Raw genomic sequence first — 21647 nt, 5'->3', positions numbered from 1 at the left:
ATATCGACAACGAATGCTCTCATTTGTCACTCATACACGCGTTACAAGGAAACTCAATTCGCGATGATGTTGAGCAAGAGACATCTTGTAACACCCTGATTTTTTTTAATCACAGCGGAAGTACATATAAATTACCAAAATAACCCTGGTTAACGTTTACAAACCATAGTTAACGAATCAACTTAGTTAACATTCATTATAACATTTCAAAACGACGATGTTACATAAAAATATTACAAAAGGAGAAAACATCAGAGTAAAGCTCATAATCAAACATGTGTTCTAATCCGTTCGCAACACCCGTCCTACAGCAGTACCTAAACCTGCAAGGGTTGGAATGTGGGGGATTAGCACCACTGCTAAGTGAATGGATACTATCTAACAGACCAAGCATAAGCAACTAAACATGCAAGGGTCACAAATATGCTAATGTCCTGAACTAGCATATAACAACAACTGACAATATGAGGATCGACGGTTTGTACGAGCAAACGACTTAGCTGATCAGGCTACGGTCTACCAGTAGTCCGCTTTACTGAATCCACTGCATAACCGTCTAGACGCAACACATGCGTCCTTCTATGCTCTACAGAACAATCAGTAACATCATGACCCGACCAGGCTACCACGGCCGACCTCACACAAACCCTATCTTGCCGCCTCGGTGGGATCCCAATCTTGCCGCCTCGATTGGTGTCCAACTAACAGTGCGCACATAAGATCACAGATAATCAGTCATGCAATCGTCCTAACTAGCATGTCAATATATAACTACACATGGCAATCATACGGACCATAACATAATAATAAAGAGTCTGAACAAGTAGCGTGTCAGCTACTCAAAACTCTATCCGGAGATAGACCTACTCACCGAATACCAGCAACTAGCTCAGATAATCTATCACTGAGCTGCTTCCTTATCCTTATCACCTGAACATAAGGTAAATCAAGTTAGTTTCCGTTCGTTAACACAATACAGCAAATTAGTATCAAAAGTGCCACTAAAAGTCTACTCAACACTTATGCATTTTCAGAATTTAGATTCTGATTATCATAAGTCACGCGGGCAGCATAACGACTGGAAAACAGCCAAATTAAACTACAGTACAGTACTAATCTACATCCGTACAGTTGCATATGCATCCGTACGGTTACAAGTCCATCTGTACGGTTACATCATGTATCTGTATGGTTTCACGCTCACTACTCGGTTGCACCAACACCACTGCATCTGTACGATTGCATATGTACCCGTACGATTGCACAATGTACCCGTGCGGTTGCAGGCTGCAACCGTACGGTTGTGCTCATCGAGCAACAACAGCAGAAACTAACGGGTTTCGAACTAAAATGACCCAAATCTCGATTTCTAAACATTTTGACACTAAAATCCGTTCAGGAGACGTTTATAACACATAAAAAGACTCAAACCCCAATGGATTATACCAAAACAACATCAAAATCACAAGATTTGACCAAAAACCCCTTTTTGAACCAAAACCTAATTAAAAGCACAAAACTCGCAGATTTGAACACGAAATCAGTTGAGATTTACCTTGATTAAAATACTGAAATCACAAGCAAATACACACAAGGATTCAATACAAAAAATGAGAATTAAGAGATTAGGGTTCTTGAATTAGGTTTAAGAGTGTGTGTGTGTGTGTGTGAAAATGAAGATTCTGGAAAAAAAATTAATCACAAATGAGCTGGTCCAAAGCTTATATTAGTGTTAAAACACAATACCCCATCACACATTGATATTTACCAGTTATCTGATAACTTTCATACTTAATTTGACAGTCCTAACGGAGTCCAAATTAAATAAACGAACATGTTAGTGACCCTTGTCACAAACCGGTCTGAACCAAATAATAAAATAACATAAATATTCAATTAAAATAAAAGCATAATTAGCCACACAATTATGCCTAAGGGCAAAAAGGTCATCTTACATCTAAGCCCGATTTGAAGTTGTTACAAATCCACCCCCTTAATAAGATTCCATCCTCAGAATCTAGTCATGGTCAAATAGACGTGGATAACGAGCCTTCATCAGCTCTTCGGTCTCCCAAGTAAGGTTCGATACTAAACTATGCTTCCACTCAACCTACACCATTCAGATCTCCTTCTTTCTTAACTTTGTCACCTTTCTATCGACAATTCTCATCGGTTCTTCAACTAACTTTTGATTCAGGTCCACCCTCAAATCACTTAACGGAACCAGTTGCGTCTCATCATCGACTGTAAGACCCGAAACTGATGAAATATGACTAGGAATTTCAAAATCAACAGATTTAACTCACATAAAGGTGGAATAGTGAATCAAACCCTCTAGTGAATATGAAAATGCTTTTTGGGATTGATTTAGTCAAACCACAACAATGATTGTGTGATTAGATCAACACCTAGAGCTATTATTCACCTTTTGCAAGGATTTAGGCTTGAAACACAGAGAGAGAATCGGACAGGTTACCAGATCTGAGTGATTGTGTGTAATGAGAGGCTTAACCTAAAATAAAAAACATAACACAATATATATACCCTTGCTGTAACTCAACTGCGCGTATCAGTCATCACCCGTACGAGTGGACACACTTAGTAGTACGGTTGATCACTCACTCGTGTAATAATCAACAAATTAGGTTTGTGACTCAGCTCAGCACACTCGTGCGTATGAGTCTATCATCCGTATGAGTGAGGCTTCACTCGTGCGCCTGACTGAGTCTAAGATTGTCAAACTTCCATATCTAGTTCTTGCAGTACCTGTAATTGCATATAAACATAGATAGGATAACAACAAACGATCATGGTAACCCACAAACTAAAGCACCTGCCATGGACGTGGGGTAGATGTCTAGGGACTTATGAAAAATGCACCAACAACTCCCCCCAGGACCTAGCACATCTATTACAATAAGTAAACGTCCATAAAAGCATAAAAGTTCATAAGTACCAACAGTTTAAACAAGATTACAGTCCCAAATTCTCTCTCTCACACATAGTCAAACATACAAACACAAAATAAACAAACGTTCAGCATCAGACAAAGGTTGGATTAAGCTTGATTCGAGCTTTGAGCATCACTTTCTCTGGTAAGGTAGGCATGGTAGACATCAATGACACGCTGATATCTCATTGCTTCCTCCCGTTTCTCATCTCTGAAGGTTATGTGATGGTGGTGAAGGACATTCACATCAAATCTCGGCAAGTTTCTCAACCACATTGGATCTAAAATCCTCACATTGTCAACCTGAATATTCCCATCATCCTTCTCAATTGCAGTAAGAATCACTGCTTCTTCCAACAACTCATCATAGAACTACCATCTGAAGTTTCTGCAAATGTCCTTGGGTAACGGCAACAAAGGAGATTGTTTCATATACTTTGTTGGGCCGAACTTGACAACACGCACCGGTTCACCCTTCGAATTTTTCTTTGTTGGATGCATGGAGAACCTGGCGGCTGTTTACTTGAAGACATCCCACTTTCCTGTTTTGTACTCAATTCTGACTTTTCTTTGAAACCATCTAGAAAGGTCACTATCCTCAGCGTTCAACATCTTCAGCTTCGCAAGTTGCATGATCTCAAAGTAAGGTAGAGTCTTGAAGTGACTTGGACGAGCGATGTAGTCAACTCCTCCTTCCCTTTTGATCGCAAAACAATTAATCTCTTTGAAATAGCCCCAGCTCAAAATCTTACCCTTGGCATACTTCTTGGTTCTCTTTCCTTTCTCATAGAAACTGACAAACTTTAGCTCAAGTTCAGGCTTGTTACCTTGATTAGGGTTCACAACATTTTGTTTCCACCAGCTTTGTTGGATCTCATCTTCCTCAACATTCCGACTCACTTTAACCCTATCAGCACGATCAAACCAATGCTTAATTTCTTCCCATCCCTCGGCTTTAGCTTGTTCGGCTTGAGTTTTCTTTCTTTTCTTCTCAAATTCCTTCTTCTCTCTTTCATCAAGCAGTTTCTTATGTCGGATTCTCTTGTTTTTCTCCATCAAATTATCAACTTCCTCAATTTGTCTCTTGTATACCTTCCTCGCCTTTTCTAATTCAATCAAATTCTTCGTTTTCACCTCACAACTCAAACTAAAGAAGTCACTTAAAGTATTAAGTGACGGATTCGAGTATGGCTCGAGCGAAGGTATAACAATCTCAACTTCCTGTTCTTCTTGTTCTTCTTCTTCTTCTATCTCAAATTCATCTTCAGATTCAATAATAACATCTTCCTTATTAACAGAACCTTGACTCTTTTCATCTTCAAACAAATTATCAAAATCACTTAAATCGATGTTTTGGATTGATTTGGGAGGGATTTCATCACTTGGCTCTTCTTGTAGAGCTTTGTTTTCAGCTTCAACTGCAACTGCATCCTCTGTATCGTAATCACTGTCGTATGCTAGAGCAGCAAGCTGTTCCTCTTGAAAATCACTTGGTGGAAGATCCCCCTTTTCTACATCATTAAAAATATTTGAATAATTCATATAATATTCGATAGTAAACACCTCACCATATTCATTGAAACTCGAATAGGTATCACTAACGGATATTTAAAAGAGGGTCCTCCAGCTTCAGCATCAAGCTCTTCATCACTTCCCAAATTAGAATCAACTTGTTCCTTTCCAACGGTAATCAGCTTTGTTTTCCCAGACGTGAGTTGTTTGAGCTTATCGTCCATTGTTTTCAGTTTAGCTTCACTCTCACTCTTAACTTCAACAATTTGTTTCTTCAACTTCTCCGTCTTCTCCCTTTCACGATTAACACGCTTCCACAATTTCTTATTGTCCTCCTCCAACAATTCAATCTTAAAAGCACTCGCCTTCTTATCCTCAACAGCTTGATTCTCAAGATTAGTAATCTTGGTCATCAACGACATTAGGAGATTTGGTTGTGTCTTGAACTCGGATGGGGTAACATGAGATGGTGTAACAGCAGCTCTGGCATCTTTCATGAAGCCTGAAGGTTGGCATTGAGTTTGTTGCCTTGAGCCTCCGTGTGATGATCTTTGAGGTGAGTCATTTTGATGTTTGGTTCTTCTCTCCTTCTTCTTGGGTTGTTCAAAAGACATCGGTTCTTTACCTTTTCTCCTTTTATGAACCAAATTTATATCCTCCTCAGTAGCTTCATCATCATCATCATCATCATCATCATCATCATCATCATCATCATCATCATCATTATCTTGGCAACCTCCTTGAGTTCCCTCAACGTTTCTTTGATTATCTCCTTCCTCTTCTTCTTCATCAGTTACCTCATAGTTGGAATCAGAATCATCATTCCTCCACGCATTTCCTGGTGGCCACCTATAATTTTCCTTAATCAGATGACATACAAGCACTCTACTAAAGTCAGGCTTTAGATCCTCATTTCTTGTTTGCCTCATTCATTTAAAGGTCACAACATTCATCAGTTCCAACGGAATGATATCAATTTCAAGTTTAGGTAAACTGGGGGCTGCATCATCAATGATTAACTGAAGAAATCTTACATAGATGAGATATTTTTGTATCGTGCTGAAGTGGTTGGCTTTGAAATAGTGAAACACAAAACCAGAGAAGTCATAAGGAGCCTTAAGAACAAGAGTTGTGAACATGCTCTGCATCTTCTAGTTAAGCTTGTCAAAACCAGCTTTTCTTCCTCCAATACAATGAATTAACACATGAGCCAGATATCTGTATTGAGGTGGTAGAAGTGTCTTCATCAATTCAGAATTACCTATCAAAGCACCAGAATATCCACTTCTTTTAAAACAACCATGGATCCTTTCTCTATTCAGGGTCATGAGCGAACAGTTTTCATCATTGAAACCCAATACCCTTCGAATCATAGATTTTGAAACAATAACTTCATTTCCTCCGACTGAACTGATTAACTTTGCTTCAGTATCAGCAACATTAAACTATACTCTATTCCAGAACTCTCGTTGATGACTGTAGTATGCAGTACACGGTGTAGAAATAGCAGTATGAATCCTTGAACGCTTAATAAATTCAATGATCTCCTCAAAGTAACTTCCTTCTTCAAGATCAGAATTATACAAAGCAACCTGATTGTTCTGTTTTCCCATCTCCAAAATAATTTCGGGTTAAACAGGTGGATTAACTGGATTAATTGGAGGATTAGGAAGTTGCTCCCCTTGAACTTCAGGATTAAATTTCAGAACATTCTGTTGTGGTGCTTCCATCGATATGAATCCTAACAAACTGAAAGTTTAACAGAAAAGATTAGAAACAAAAACCAGATACCTTAAATCAGCAAAACATTAGCAAAAAAGTGTCATAATCAAATTAACAGGACAAAACGTGCTGGTAACATGGTTACACGTGCAGCTAACGAGTCAGACGTGCGGTTCATAAGGTTACTCGTGTCACTGTTGACACATTTAAGAAAGAACATACGTCTCAGACAATGTATACGGTTGAGGCAATACTCAGACGAGTGATGATCAACCGTGTGGTGACTCGTGCAGTTAAGCACATGTTTCATCTCAGATGTACGAGTGAGCAACAAGGAAAACACCAAAACTAATCACACGAGTAAGCATAAGTGTTTACACGGTTGAGCCTCAACCATTTACTGACTCGTGCGAGTCATGTCTCACGCGTGCGAGTGGAGGTCACTCGTGCATGTCTGAACGAAGGTCATTAAATGCATTTTTCAAAATTACAAGATCACATGTTCAAGTGTTAAACTGTTCAATTTTCATCACGATAGCATATTCAAGGTTCGTTTAACACAAAACAATAACAGTTATCGAACAAAATACATTAAAATTGCACAAAATTGAACTTATAACCCATTAGGGTTTCGGTCCACATAAACAACGAATTAACCAATAAAAACTCGATGAAATCTTACCAATAAAGTGGCGCTAAGGTCGGCTAAGTATGCTTATCAAAACCTACGGTGGAAATTGAAAATGGCAGCAATCGAATTTTGAGAGTAAAAATGAGTGTGGAGTGAAATAATGAAGTCGGTGTTCATCCTCCCTATATTTATACTCTCATGCTCAACCGTACGGTTAAGCGAACGATCCACTATCCAATAGTGCGACTCACATATCACTCATGCGTTTGACCTAGAAGTATAAGGGAAAAATTAGAGGCTTGGTCATTTGTACGGTTAACCTCAAACTTGTGGTAATGCGTACGGTTCGCTTATCAGTCGTGCGAGTGATCCACTTTGGCAATTTAAATTTTCATAACTTAGGATTTCGACTCATTTGTCAATCTTAGAGCTAACAGGCACCTTCAATTTGAGTCATAAATCACTAATTCATCAAGAAATAAACATTAACACTTAAGGAATTCCAACAATCCTAACCAAAACTAATTTATTTCGCTAAACACTCTGGTTTTGAAAAATGTATAGCCTATAGTGTAATGTCATCCTAAGATAACTAACTCCTCAATTCACTAGATCCTTCAAACAATCACAAACTTCACAAACTTCTATCTTATGGATTTGGTGTCAGATATATCCTGATCTCCACAAAGTTCTTTCATATGTCATTTCAGTTTCAGAGGATAACCAGAAAATAACAAAGATATAAAATCTTTATGAGTTTTCTGAAATATAATGTCATGCAACTAAAATTATGGAAAAGAAAGACATCATATCATGAAATGCAATAACATGCCAAAACAAAATCTTTTTGTTGTTTTACAGTTTTCAATGCAAGCTATTCAACAGATAATACAGCTAAGCATATTAGAACACATAAATTCACATTCTTTTTGTGAGCAAGATGATTAACACTTTTAAAAATGGATCGGAACTGACATATTGAATCAACTTCTGTTGTTCATTCCCAATTGTCCAGTCTATGTCTATTATCATGCAATTACTGATATCAATCCTCATTAAACATGAACATATTCTTTCCGGACACTTCGACAATCATGTTGGCGTTAATTATTTGAACACTAAAGAGCAGTGATTTTGAGATCACGCTAAGTTCATTAATCCTTGATTCTTGCATCACTTATGATTGTGCGTTTTTATTAGGTTGTCAATTCATTACATGTAACTTTAAGTTATCTCTATCCATGTACTTCATTCAAATTGAATAGGATGGTTCTCACGTCATTTTGAATAACCCTGTCAGCCTTTGGCTTCTAATAATGTGTTGACAATCTTCAATCTAGTTGATCGGCAGATCTCAGAATATATTGGATTATCCGAATAGGCGCATTATTTATCGCGGGGATTGGTCTACAGTTAAAGCAGACTTGCCTAATGACCAGTCGTCACACGAAATAAATCTCAAGGCCCTTAACTTCTTTATGTTCAAGTTGACATGGAAAACAGAATCGAAAGATAAACTTTCATATATATGTATTGATAGTGCTCCAAATGATCATATATTTAGTCGCAATATCCTTCCAATATGTAAAGTTTTTAGTTGTAATTATTCTATTTTTAAGTTGTAATCGTTTAAATAAATAAATGCGAAGATGAAGCACGAAGATTAAAGAATTGAAGAAAAAGCGTCCTAAAACTGGAAAATGGTCCTTAAAGTCATAGTGCACTCAAAAGCGTCCCAAAAATTGAGTTAAAGGACTTGCGCGGATTTTGGGAGTTAAGGAAAATAATTTTTTGTGCAAATTACAAATTGCAAAACGCAAAGTACAAGATATTAAATAGTACGAAAGGACGTTCAAAAATCCGGAATCGGGACCTGAGCCAACTATCAACGCCCGACTCAATGGACCAAAAATTACAAGTCTACTATGCATAAAAATATAATATAATATTTAAATAATTATATAAATTATTTATATATTATATATATTTAAATAATACATCGACAAAGAAGGAAACAAAGCAATGTGGCTGGATCCAGCTGGCCCTGCGATCACATGGCCTGGAAGAGCAAATTCCATGTGATCGCATGGGGCCAAAACTCAGGCCACATCTATAAATACCAGACTTGTGATCGAGTTTAAAAACACCAAAAATATATATTACTCCCTCTGTTTAAGTATAATATATATATATATATATATATATATATATATATATATATATATATATATATATATATATATATATATATATATATAATATATATAGTATAGGTTAGTTTTATATTAGATTAGTTTGGGTAATGTAAATGTTATTTTACGAGTTTTGAAGTCGAAGCTCTGTCCATGTAACACTACGCGATAAATAATCAATGTAAGCTATGTTCTCCTTTTTAAATTAATGTCTCGTACTTAAGTTATTATTATGCTTATTTGAGCCGAAGTAATCGTGATGTTGGGTTAAATATTAAGATGGGGTAATTGGGCTTTGGACCATAATTGGGGTTTGGACAAAAGAACGACACTTGTGAAAATTAGACTATGGGCTATTAATGAGCTTTATATTAAATTAACAATACCTCGTTAATTTAATATAAAGGTTACAATTTGACGTATCTATATATAACCACATTCGCTTAATTGGATACGATGGGCGGGATATTTATAAATACAAATTATTGTTCATTTGACCGGACACGGGGATGGATTAATAGCCAATGGACTCATTAAAACAGGGGTGGATTACATTCAAGGGTAATTAGTGTAACTGTTAACAAAGTATTAAACCTTGGTGTACACACAGTCGATAACCTGGTGTATTTATTTAACAAAGTATTAAGACCTTGTTACAGTTCGAATCCCCAATTAGTTGGAATATTTGACTTCGGGTATAAGGTTAAATTTGCCGAGCATTTTATAATTATGACCGATGAACTATTATGGACAAAAACCAGATAGGTTTCAAATACATCCAGTACAAAGGACAATTAACCCAGGATAATAAATTATAATCAAAACGTCAAACATCATGATTACGGAAGTTTAAATAAGCATAATACTTTTATCTTATTTCTTATCGCATTTTATTTTACGCACTTAGATTATCGTCATTTATATTTTGCATTAGGTCTTAATTGTGACTTATATATATATATATATATATATATATATATATATATATATATATATATATATATATATATATATATATATATATATATATATATATATATATATATATATATATATATATATATATATATATATATATGTATATATATATGTATATATATGTATATATATATATGTATATATATATATATGTATATATATATATATATATATATGTATATATATAAAATCGACAAACCGGTCATTTTATATATTATTAATATATATAATATATTTTGTACAAATATAATTGTTTAAAAATATAGTGTAAAATAAGCCAGCTCCCTGTGGAACGAACCGAACTTACTAAAAACTATACTACTCTATGATTAGGTATACTTCCTATAGTGTTGTAGCAAGGTTTAGGTATATCCCATTTGTAAATAAATAATTAAAACTTGTGTAAATTGTAACGTATTTCGTAGTAAAAAATAATAGTATTTTCGTATATACCTCGTACGACATCAAGTTTTTGGCGCTGCTGCCGGGGAAGAGGCGAAACGCTATATTTTTAATTTATTTTTGTATAAATATATTTATATATAATTTTTAGAAAAACAATATAAAATTAATAAAAAAAACCTGGAAACCAAGCCCATGCGATCGCATGAGCTGGATGTTGTAAAATCATGCGGTCGCATGGCTGATGTGACAGACCCAAACCTTGGACTGCATTTAATTCGGGTAGGGTTTTAATATATTTATTATTATTATTATTTAGGGTTTAGTTATAATATATTAATTAGTTTATTTTAGTTTTAATTTTTAATTAGTAATATTAAGTTTTAATTATTATTATTAATTATACAGTTTAATATATTTATATAATAAATAATATAAAAATAATATTTTTATAAAAATAAGTAATTTTGTCATTTTTTGTCTCTTTTTATAATTTGTATATTTTAAATATTTGTATATTTATCGTTCGTAATTAGTTTTAAACTTAGTTTTTGCCGTAGAATTTTTATATTTCTATATTTTTAGGCTTTGCCGTAAAATCCCTTAAGTGCTTTTTCTTTAGATTAAGATTTAGGAGCTTTAGAATTTTGCGCCGCCGTTTATAGATTTTAGTGCCAATTTAAGTAATTGTCATTTTCCGAATAAAATTGCATTTACCTTTAGGCGTAACTTTTTAGATTTAGTTTTTAGACTTTTAAGTTTCGACGTTTTTCTTTCTTATTTTTATTTTTCAACGTTTTTCGACGCGTAATCTTTTTCTTTCTTATTTCTCGACACGCTAGTTTTTAGGACATAGATTTTTATTTTCTTTAAAATTCCAAACGAAAAATTATTTTAAGCGGTTAAATTGATAGACATTCAAATTTTCTGCTTCGTAGTAATAGTTGGATTTGTTAGTGGCTGAGTTGTGAGCTTTCGATTTAAAGGGTTCTGGCTCCCTGCTGCATCTATTGGCTATTCGAAACGTGGGCAAAAGCAGAAAAGTCTATTAATTTGATAACTTATATAATTTTTATTTTTATAACTAATAGGATAATTAAGTAAATGCACCACATTGTAGCTAAAATTTGGTAATAAGCGCATTATGGAAAATCTCGAGAATATTTTAGAAACTCTTTATGACATCCGAAATCAATTTAATCAATACTCTCAAACGGGTGTTGATGACAATTCGCTTGGTCAATCTTGGATCACGAATGACGAAACAATAACTGGTTGTGAAATCTGTGGAGATTATCACTCAACATGGGAATGTTATTATTACGTTCCTATGAAAAATTATGCACCCATGGAACCTGAATGGAATGATTATGAGGAATACAATTCTAATTGGGATTATTTCCAAGAATATATCCAAACTCAACAACCAGAAGACGAAAAAAATTATGTGTCTGAAAATTCTTTAGATTATATGAAAATCAAACTCGAAGAACTCGATGCTCAAAATGAACAAATGAGAGAGTTTGTAAATAGGCAAGCTGAAACTCTATCAGATTACACACCTGTTGATCTGATGAATATTGTGCAAGAAAATCTCATATCATCGAATTTTGGTGAATTCGAGAGCTCCGAAATCACCAACTATCCCGATGATACTTTTTATTCAGCTTTACCAATTTCACAACATATCGACACATTAGCCTCTACCGACGAAATCATCGATCAATCAATGAATGAAGAAGAAGTAAGGGTGACAAATTGGTACTCTTGGGAAAACGATAAAGTTGAAAACTTTACCCCCGAGACCAAAGTGGTGGGACCGATAAGTACCGTTAATGAAAAAGAATCTACTTCGATCCCGAAATTCACCATTCCACAACCTTCCAAACCAATATTCTCAATAGACGAGTCATCTACCAAAGATGAACTACGAGCTGTAATAGATAATGACACCTCGGATTTCACCCAATTGGGTAATAGAGGTGAAAACTTTGATCCAGAGAATAAACGGAAGGACATGTTAGGAATTGTCCACCCTATAGAAATATGTATATCGGTGTATATCGATCCATTTGTCCAAGAACCAGAAAAGAGACATTTCCATTTGCTAAAAGCTACACTTAAAAAGGAATTAAGTAGTGACGATCGGGTGGTTCTAAACTTTAAACCCATTGATATATTATACACCACCCGAGATGTAAATAACTGGCTCACTATTCTAATTCGTGGAACTTATTCTACCGACTTCACATGTCGTCAGCTAAGTGTGGGGAAGTCTAACCCCACTTAACGTTAAATTCGGGGTTTGGGTTAGTGCATAACTCGTTAATAAACATGCATAATAAGTTAGGGTAAAAGACGCATTTTCAAAGATTAGCAAACAGTTCAGAAAAGCAACTGTTTTTGAAGAAAAACATGTGTGATAAAACAAGAAGGAATGAACGATGAGGCGCACCATCTATCATTCGACAAGCTTTGTAATTACAAACTTGGTATCTTTAACTACTTTTCTACACTAATCACCCTCATGAATTTATAATTAGAGTCTAGGGTGGGGAAGAGTTATAAATTCTCTCAGGTTTACACTTGATTTAATTGCCAAATTTTGTGAAAATTTGAAAAAATTTCAACTAAATGAACTCAAAATCATGTTTATACATATTTATGAACGATAAAACTAGGTGATAATACCGAAATTATTGTTACCTTGGAAAGGACATAAATTGAGAAACACCCTAAAACACTTGAATTCATTTAAAATGGAATAAAGGAGAATAAAAAGGCAAAGAAAGAAACTAAGTGTGGGGAGAATGTACCAAGTTATTCAATTAAAAAACTATCTATCACATGTTTCTGTAAAGTTATTGCAGGTGCTTTTGTTTTCGACTAAATTAACTGTTTTACCCGCAATATTATAATAAAGATAAAAGAAAAGATGGATCTACACGATGAATCAATTCCATCATTAAAAGGAAGTAAAGTCTTCCGGAAAAAGACACGCGCTTCTTGATTTAGGTCAAGAAGTTGTCGTCCAGACCAGCTGTAGGTTGACGAAAAATCTAGAAAAGTCATCTCTAAAATCAGCAGGAAATCCACGGACCTCAGCATCAAACACGGTCGCCAAGTGGTCAGACTTATCCTAACCATAAGAGGATCTGTCTCGTAAAATGGGGAGGACGCCGTGCAAATTAGCTTGATAAGACTAATGAATCAGACCTCCAGAAAGGATAATCTCCTTAAAGATTAAAAATCAGCTTTTAAGCCTGATATTACTCAATCCTTGAGATTGACCTTAAAGATTGAGAATTACAAACTCATAGAATTCGATGAAATCTAAACTCGAGCTTGAACGAGAAAATATTTTGATCAAATTAAAACCGATTTATTTTCTGAAAACCTATTTTCAATGCGTTCATTACCATTGAACGTAAAATCCTAGGAATTCACCTGGAATTCATTAGGTCACCTGAACCAAATCGGGTGTCAACCGTAAGAACGGTGGTTGCATAGCATGGTCGAAGACAGGACCTTGTGCCAGACCGAAAAATTATAGGGTAATCTTTACTATTGCTCCTACAAAGGATAGTAATTGCATCCGACGCGTTTTAGACCATGAACATCTGCATGTCATTAGATATTGCCTTAACAGTTGCTTGTTCAACGCTTTCCTTTACAACCGGACGGTAGTTTACCGAAAGGTAATATAAGGAGCAAGTATACTGGACGTATGCTTTCCTAATACAAGGTTAGCAAGTGGGTTACACAAAACCGCAAGTTTTGAGCTAAAATTTTAAAATCTGAAACCCACAAAACCCACAAAAATATTTTGCAAACACCGGTGAAGGGTTATTCCGGAAAACTTATCTAGGGTAAAATCTAGATTGAATTTTCAAAAAGATCAAATGTTTTCATAAAGATCCAATTTCCTTAAAGGATCTAAATTTTTAATAGTCATGTGGGACTGTAAACCACACCGTTACTATCATTATTTATACCGTCGTATCAAAATCACTTATGTATAAAGTGTGAAGAATAAAGAAGTGATACGTATAATTTAATTTCAAGTTCTGTATTGCTTGAGGACAAGCAACGCTCAAGTGTGGAGATATTTGATAATGCTCCAAATGATCATATATTTAGTCGCAATATTCTTCCAATATGTAAAGTTTTTAGTTGTAATTATTCTATTTTTAAGTTGTAATCGTTTAAATAAATAAATGCGAAGACGAAGCACGAAGATTAAAGAATTGAAGAAAAAGCGTCCTAAAACTGGAAAAGGGTCCTTAAAGTCATAGTGCACTCAAAAGCGTCCCAAAAATTGAGTTAAAAGACTTGCGCGGATTTTGGGAGTTAAGGAAAATAATTTATTGTGCAAATTACAAATTGTAAAACGCAAAGTACAAGATATTAAATAGTACGAAAGGACGTTCGAAAATCTGGAACCGGGACCTGAGCCAACTATCAACGCCCTACTCAACGGACCAAAAATTACAAGTCTACTATGCATAAGAATATAATATAATATTTAAATAATTATATAAATTATTTATATATTATATATATTTAAATAATACGTCGACAAAGAAGAAAACAAAGCAATGTGGCTGGATCCAGCTGGCCATGTGATCGCATGGCCTGGAAGAGCAAATTCCATGCGATCGCATGGGGCCAAAACTCAGGCCACATCTATAAATACCAGACTTCTGATCGAGTTTAAATACACCAAAAATATATATTACTCCCTCTGTTTAAGTATAATATATATATATATATATATATATATATATATATATTTTATATATATATATATGTATATATATATAATATATAGTATAGGTTAGTTTTATATTAGATTAGTTTGGGTAATGTAAATGTTATTTTACGGGTTTTGAAGTCGAAGCTCTGTTCATGTAACACTACGCGATAAATAATCAATGTAAGCTATGTTCTCCTTTTTAAATTAATGTCTCGTACTTAAGTTATTATTATGCTTATTTGAGCTGAAGTAATCGTGATGTTGGGATAAATATTAAGATGGGGTAATTGGGCTTTGGACCATAATTGGGGTTTGGACAAAAGAACGACACTTGTGGAAATTAGACTATGGGCTATTAATGAGCTTTATATTAAATTAATGATACCTCGTTAATTTAATATAAAGGTTACAATTTGACGTATCTATATATAACCACATACGCTTAATCAGATACGATGGGCGGGATATTTATAAATACAAATTATTGTTCATTTGACCGAACACGGGGATGGATTAATAGTCAATGGACTCATTAAAACAGGGGTGGATTACATTCAAGGGTAATTGGTGTAATTGTTAACAAAGTATTAAAACCTTGGTTTACACACTGTCGATAACCTGGTGTATTCATTAAACCAAGTATTAAGACCTTGTTACAGTTCGAATCCCCAATTAGTTGGAATATTTAACTTCGGGTATAAGGTTAAATTTTTCAAGCATTTTATAATTATGACCGATGAACTATTATGGACAAAAACCAGATAGGTTTCAAATACATCCAGGACAAAGGACAATTAACCCAGGATAATAAATTATAATCAAAACGTCAAACATCATGATTACGGAAGTTTAAATAAGTATAATACTTTTATCTTATTTCTTATCGCATTTTATTTTACGCACTTAGATTATCGTCATTTATATTTTGCATTAGGTTTTAATTGTGACTTAAAATATAAAATCGACAAACCGGTCATTAAACGGTAAACCCCCTTTTATATATTATTAATATATATAATATATTTTGTACAAATATAATTGTTTAAAAATATAGTGTAAAATAAGCCAGCTCCCTGTGGAACGAACCGGACTTACTAAAAACTATACTACTCTACGATTAGGTACACTACCTATAGTATTGTAGCAAGGTTTAGGTATATCCCATTTGTAAATAAATAATTAAAACTTATGTAAATTGTAACATATTTCGTAGTAAAAAATAATAGTATTTTCTTATACACCTCGCACGACATCATGTATTTAGAGTATTTCTAGGTAAGTATCTTTCCAACTTACAGCCTTAATGGGTATAACTCTAAATTGCAGACGACAGGAATCTTGATAGTTCGATGTGAACGTCGTGATTAAACAATTCAAGCTGTGCGGGGGAGTCACACTAAGAATGATCTGAGTTCTTTATGAGCTCTTCATGAATCAGCATTCCTCATTCTTACAACTTTCAGGGCTTTGCCATCTTGATATGCCATTTATTTTTTGACTTTGATTTTCTTTTGATATTTCTTTTTCAGCATATCATTGTCTTTTGATATATTGATTTTGAACTGCATCATGAATGGATTTTCCATATTTATGCTTGAACTCATGTTTCTTTGTTGTGTGCTCAGATCACTCGAAGGTGTTCTCCCTTAAATACTTGAACGGTCCGCAATAAAGAATCATACTTTTTGACTTTAAGCGAGAAGGGACACTTACTTCGACATAAACTAATTTTCTCTGATATTTTGGGGTTTAGTTTCGATTATTAAGTCTCATGCCCGTGACAACGTGGTATGCACCAGCCAAACAGATAATCCTCAACCCCTTAATCTAACACCAACCTTTTCTAATGATTATCAATTATGATAGGGGATACCCTCAACCGACTGTTGAGTTCCTCAACAATTATCATTAGATACAGTTTCTGAGATAATTAGGTGACTACCTTCAAACGCTACAGATCGTCCATGACTTCTGATTCTTAGATGATAGTTATTCTTAGTATGATTGTCTAATGCCAAGAATTCGTAAGTCACGCCTATCAGTACATCACACAACAGATAAACATAAACGTTCAAATCAGTCCTTACTAATCAATTCTCAGTACAGTAATTTCTTCATCTCCAACACATTAATCAAAACAAGCTCATTTTCGGAATTTTCAACTTTTTAAGGTTTTCTGATGAGGCATTTTTATACTTTTTAGGTATTTTCTGTTGGAACATTTTATCCCTCTAAAATACTAAAAACATAAATCTTTTTGTCTTTTAGCATTTTAAACAAAATGAAAAGAAGAAAATATCTACAGACAAGCATGCAAATATTAAGTAACTCATGTAAAGTTATGCAGACAGTTTTGATAATATGCAAATAAGAAAAGCATAAACTAATTATCTAAATGTCATGCAAGCTACATGCACAGTCTAAAAGTTTGATTGATCCTCACAGTTCGACATCCAAAATTACGTTGTCTCAAATCAACAATGTCGTTCATCTCTAATAGGAGCAAGAACCTAGGTTTATCAAAAGCCTTAGTGTACAGGTTAGCCCTTTGGTCCTTAGTACCTATTCTCTTAACCTTTATGATCCTTTTCTCATGACAATCACGAATAAAATCATACTTAACCCTATATGCTTTGTCTTAGAATGTTGAACAGGATTCTTAGTGACAGCAATAATAGCAGTATTATCAATAAAGAGAGGAGAGAGAGATTCTTAGCCCATAATCGTGAAGTTGCTGTTGAATCCAGACAACTTGCGAACAACAACTAGCAGCAGCTATGTATTCAGCTTCACATGTGGAAAGAGCGACAGCAGTTTGCTTCTTGCACTGCCAGGTTACAAGCCTTTCACCAAGAAATTAACATCCTCCTGAAGTTGATATGTTGTTGATTTTGCAACCTGCATAATCTGAATCACTGTATGCTACAAGATCAAACTTTTCATCGTTAGAATACCATATGCCAAGATTAGGAGAATGTAAGAGATAACGTAAAATCCTTTTGGCAGCCGTAAGGTGAACTGTGTTCAGATTAACTTGGTATCGGGCACAGAGACATGTCGCGAACATTATATCTGACATTGACGCAGTAAGATACATGAGCGATCTGATGATTACTCGATAGTAAGTTGGATCAACAGGTTCCCCTTCACAATCTAGAGAAATTCCATGATTAACTGCTAACAAGGTGGAAACTGGACGTTCTTGAGTCATAAAGAACCATTCTAGTATATCATTCACATATTTTTCTTGGTGCAGAAAGATCCCGTTATCTGTCTATTCGACTTGCAATCCAAGAAAATAATGTAACAGACCCAATTTGCTCATTTCGAATTCATCCTTCATAACCTGCTCGAACTCATCGACGAGTTCCTGCTTAGTAGAACCGAAAATGATATCGTCAACATAAATCTGGACCAAGATAATGTCGTCACCTTGTACTTTAGTGAACAGAGTACAGTCTACCATGCCCATTTGATATCCTTTTTCGATAAGGTAACTAGATAAATGCCCATACCAAGCACGTGGGGCTTGATGTAGTCCATAAAGGGCTCTCCGTAAATGGTAAACTGTGTCAGGATGAAGATGATCTTCAAAACCAGGTGGTTGATTGACATATACTCTTTCATTTAGCTTGCCATAAATAAAAGCACTCTTGACATCCATCTGATAAACTTTGAATTTCATGAATGAAGCGAATGCCAAGAAAATACGAATTGCTTCCAATCTGGCAACAGGAGCAAAAACTTCGTCATAGTCGAATTCTGGATTTTGCTGATAACCCTTTGCTACTAACCTAACTTTGTTACGAATAACATTGCCATCTTCATCATACTTATTCTTCCAAACCCATTTAAGATCAATGACTTTAACACCATTCGGCTTCGTTACCAACTTCCAAACGTCTAACCAATGAAATTGTTGAATCTCTTCTTGCATGGCCATTACCTAATTAACATGCTTCAAAGCTTCTTTCGTTGTCTTAGGCTCAATCTTGGAAATATGACATGCATACTCGAAGAATGCAGCAGCAGCTGTCATATGAGTATTAACTTGACCATCAAACTGAACTTGTCTTCTTGTTCGAACACACGCATTAGGATCGCCAATAATATTTTCCCTAGGATGAGTAGCTGTAGTTTTGGGAACTGGTTGTGCAGGAACAGGTATATTGTGATGTAGATTGGTAGTGTCACCCATATCTTCAGGATTTTCTGAACTTTCACTTGAAATATCAGATCCGTAGGTATCATAAATGGGATCTTGATCAGATTCTTGAAGTGGTTCAATAACGGATGGAGTAGGATCAGGAGATTTATTAGGTGCAGACACTTCTGGCGCATTCTATAAATCAAACATCATTTGTAATTCCACTTCGTTCTCCACTTGATCTGGAGCAAGATTGAATGATTTAATCAGCTCATCATAGTTGTAAATCCAAGGATTGCTCTTTGGAGTAACTTTATATTGGTTTCTCTGAACATCAACTTCAGGCATTCTTCCACACATCTAGTTTCGTTGTTGAAGACTCGCTTGTTAGGAGAACTATACCCTAAAAATATGCCGGTAACTACCTTAGCATCAAACTTACTTCCTGGTTTTCTCTTCAAGATGGTACAAGGTGCACCAAATGGTTCTACATGATTCAGTGTAGGTTTTCTCCCATGCAACAGTTTATAACAAGTCTTACCCAAACGCTTAACTGTAAGAACCCGATTCATTGTGTAACACGCATTTGAAACAGCTTCTCTCCAAAAATGAACAGGTGGTGATGAGTCAGCTAGCATGGTTCTAGCAGTCTCAATCAAAACTCTATTCTTTCTGTCTGCAACACCATTCATCTGAGGAGCATATGCAGAACGGAACTGCATATTGATACCCTTTTCGATACAAAAACCTACAAGATACTGATTCTTAAATTCTGTGCCATTATCGCAACGAATCTTTCTCACTTTTAGATTAAAACCTGTTTCTAATCTATTGATTAGCACCTTCAAGTTCTCAAAAGTCTCAGACTTTTATTTCAAGAACATAACCCAAGAAAATCTTGAATAATCATCTGTTACAACCAGATGGTACTTACTTCCATCAATGCTCTCAAAACAGATTGGACCGAAAACATCCATATGCAACAATTCAGGTGGAGCAGAGATTGGATTGTACTTAACCAGCTTATGTGCTTTCTTGCTCTGCTTTCCCTTCTTACACGGAACACATGTTCCTGGAATTTGAAAAGATCGAAGATCTACACCTTCCACAAGATTATTGTGAATAAGATGATTCATTTTCCGAAAACTTAAATGACCCATGCGTTTGTGCCATATGATAGACTCTTGTTCAGTTACCTTAGAAACAAAGGCTTGATGATATTCAGTAGTTTAAGTAGCAACATTCATATCCAGCATGTACAAATCAGCTTGTCTTGGAGCCTTCATTAAAATCATATCAGGTGGAATCACAAATTCTGGTTTCAAAATGTAGCTATATTCATCATCAAAGGCTACTTTGAAGGACTTTTCACATATCTGCGAAACCGATAACAAATTATTTGCAAGCTCTTGACAATAATTCACTTTATCAAAGCTGACTTTCTCATTCCTTAACAAACCCTGAGCGGTAATGTGACCACCTTTATCTCCAGCAAAAGCAACATAACCTCCCTTAATAGGATGAATATTTGAAAGAAGAGATAGATGTCCTGTCATATGCCTCAAAGCGCCACTATCTACTATACAGGTGTTATTTTCAGGTTCCTTGGTTCCCTGCATATCACATTAAGAGAATTAATTGATAATGGGAACCCACGCCCGAACGGCAGTAGGTTGTCCATTAACACCCATAGCTTGAAATTCCATCCATTTCCCGTTTGAGTCAGGAGGAATCTCATCATCCGATACCATAAACTTAGTAAATTTTGAAGGAGATGACTCTAAACACCTCAAATTATCAGTGGTAAAATAGAAAATCATGTATCCAATTTGTAAAGTTTTAACCAACTTGTCGGACTTTCTGATTTAGAGAGAATCCAAACCTTTAGTTTCGGCGAGCATATAACACATAGTAAATAAGACTTTCAGAGAATAAACAAGATATGCTAAAAAATATACATACAACAACATACCAAAATCACAAAGTCCAATTCAACTTCTACTTCATGATAGAGAATAATTTGTACAAAATAGACAGATTCTATCCCATTCATATAGTCGTTTTCAGGGTCGAATATACAAGCATCTAGAAACATTTATGTGACGACCCGGAAATTTTCGACCAAATTTAAACTTAATCTTATTATAATTTTGACACGATAAGCAAAGTCTGTAATGTTGAGTCTCAGAAATTTTGAACTGTTTCTTATATCCATTTGACTTTCGACCATTCTCGACGATTCACGATCCTTATAATTGTAAATAGAAATGTATATATGAACAATTATATATGTAAACAATCATATATAATAAATTAAATATATTAATGACCTGTTATATGATTCAGTTATTAGGAAA

The 21647-nt window shown here is 34.8% G+C and overlaps 1 protein-coding gene across 1 annotated transcript; it reads right to left on the bottom strand.

Moving 5' to 3' along the window:
* Window positions 1-6093: 6093 nt before the first annotated feature.
* LOC139875881 (uncharacterized) lies at window positions 6094-21385 on the bottom strand. Its single transcript, XM_071863174.1, has 10 exons — window positions 21263-21385; window positions 20532-20903; window positions 20225-20339; window positions 19854-19966; window positions 19213-19485; window positions 18795-19089; window positions 18583-18731; window positions 18098-18417; window positions 6301-6378; window positions 6094-6211 (listed from the first exon to the last, which is right to left on the bottom strand). Exons 1-10 carry the CDS (start codon window positions 21383-21385, stop codon window positions 6094-6096), a joined length of 1956 nt encoding a protein of 651 aa, XP_071719275.1.
* Between the last annotated feature and the right edge of the window lie 262 nt (window positions 21386-21647).

The sequence above is a fragment of the Rutidosis leptorrhynchoides genome, chromosome 11, assembly GCF_046630445.1.
Source record: "Rutidosis leptorrhynchoides isolate AG116_Rl617_1_P2 chromosome 11, CSIRO_AGI_Rlap_v1, whole genome shotgun sequence".
In the NCBI taxonomy this organism is placed as follows: Eukaryota; Viridiplantae; Streptophyta; class Magnoliopsida; order Asterales; family Asteraceae; genus Rutidosis; species Rutidosis leptorrhynchoides.
The sequence above is the reverse complement of the archived record's forward strand: the minus strand, read 5'-3'. Positions and strand labels throughout refer to the sequence as shown.

Coding starts and splice junctions, on each gene's coding strand:
- LOC139875881 (XM_071863174.1), bottom strand. CDS start 21,385: ATGTTTCTAGATGCTTGTATATTCGACCCTGAAAACGACTATATGAAT. Junction 20,340..20,531: donor TGTACATGCTGGATATGAAT/GTTGCTACTTAA, acceptor CCGTGTAAGAAG/GGAAAGCAGAGCAAGAAAGC. Junction 19,967..20,224: donor TTTTGAGAGCATTGATGGAA/GTAAGTACCATC, acceptor ATGGTGTTGCAG/ACAGAAAGAATAGAGTTTTG.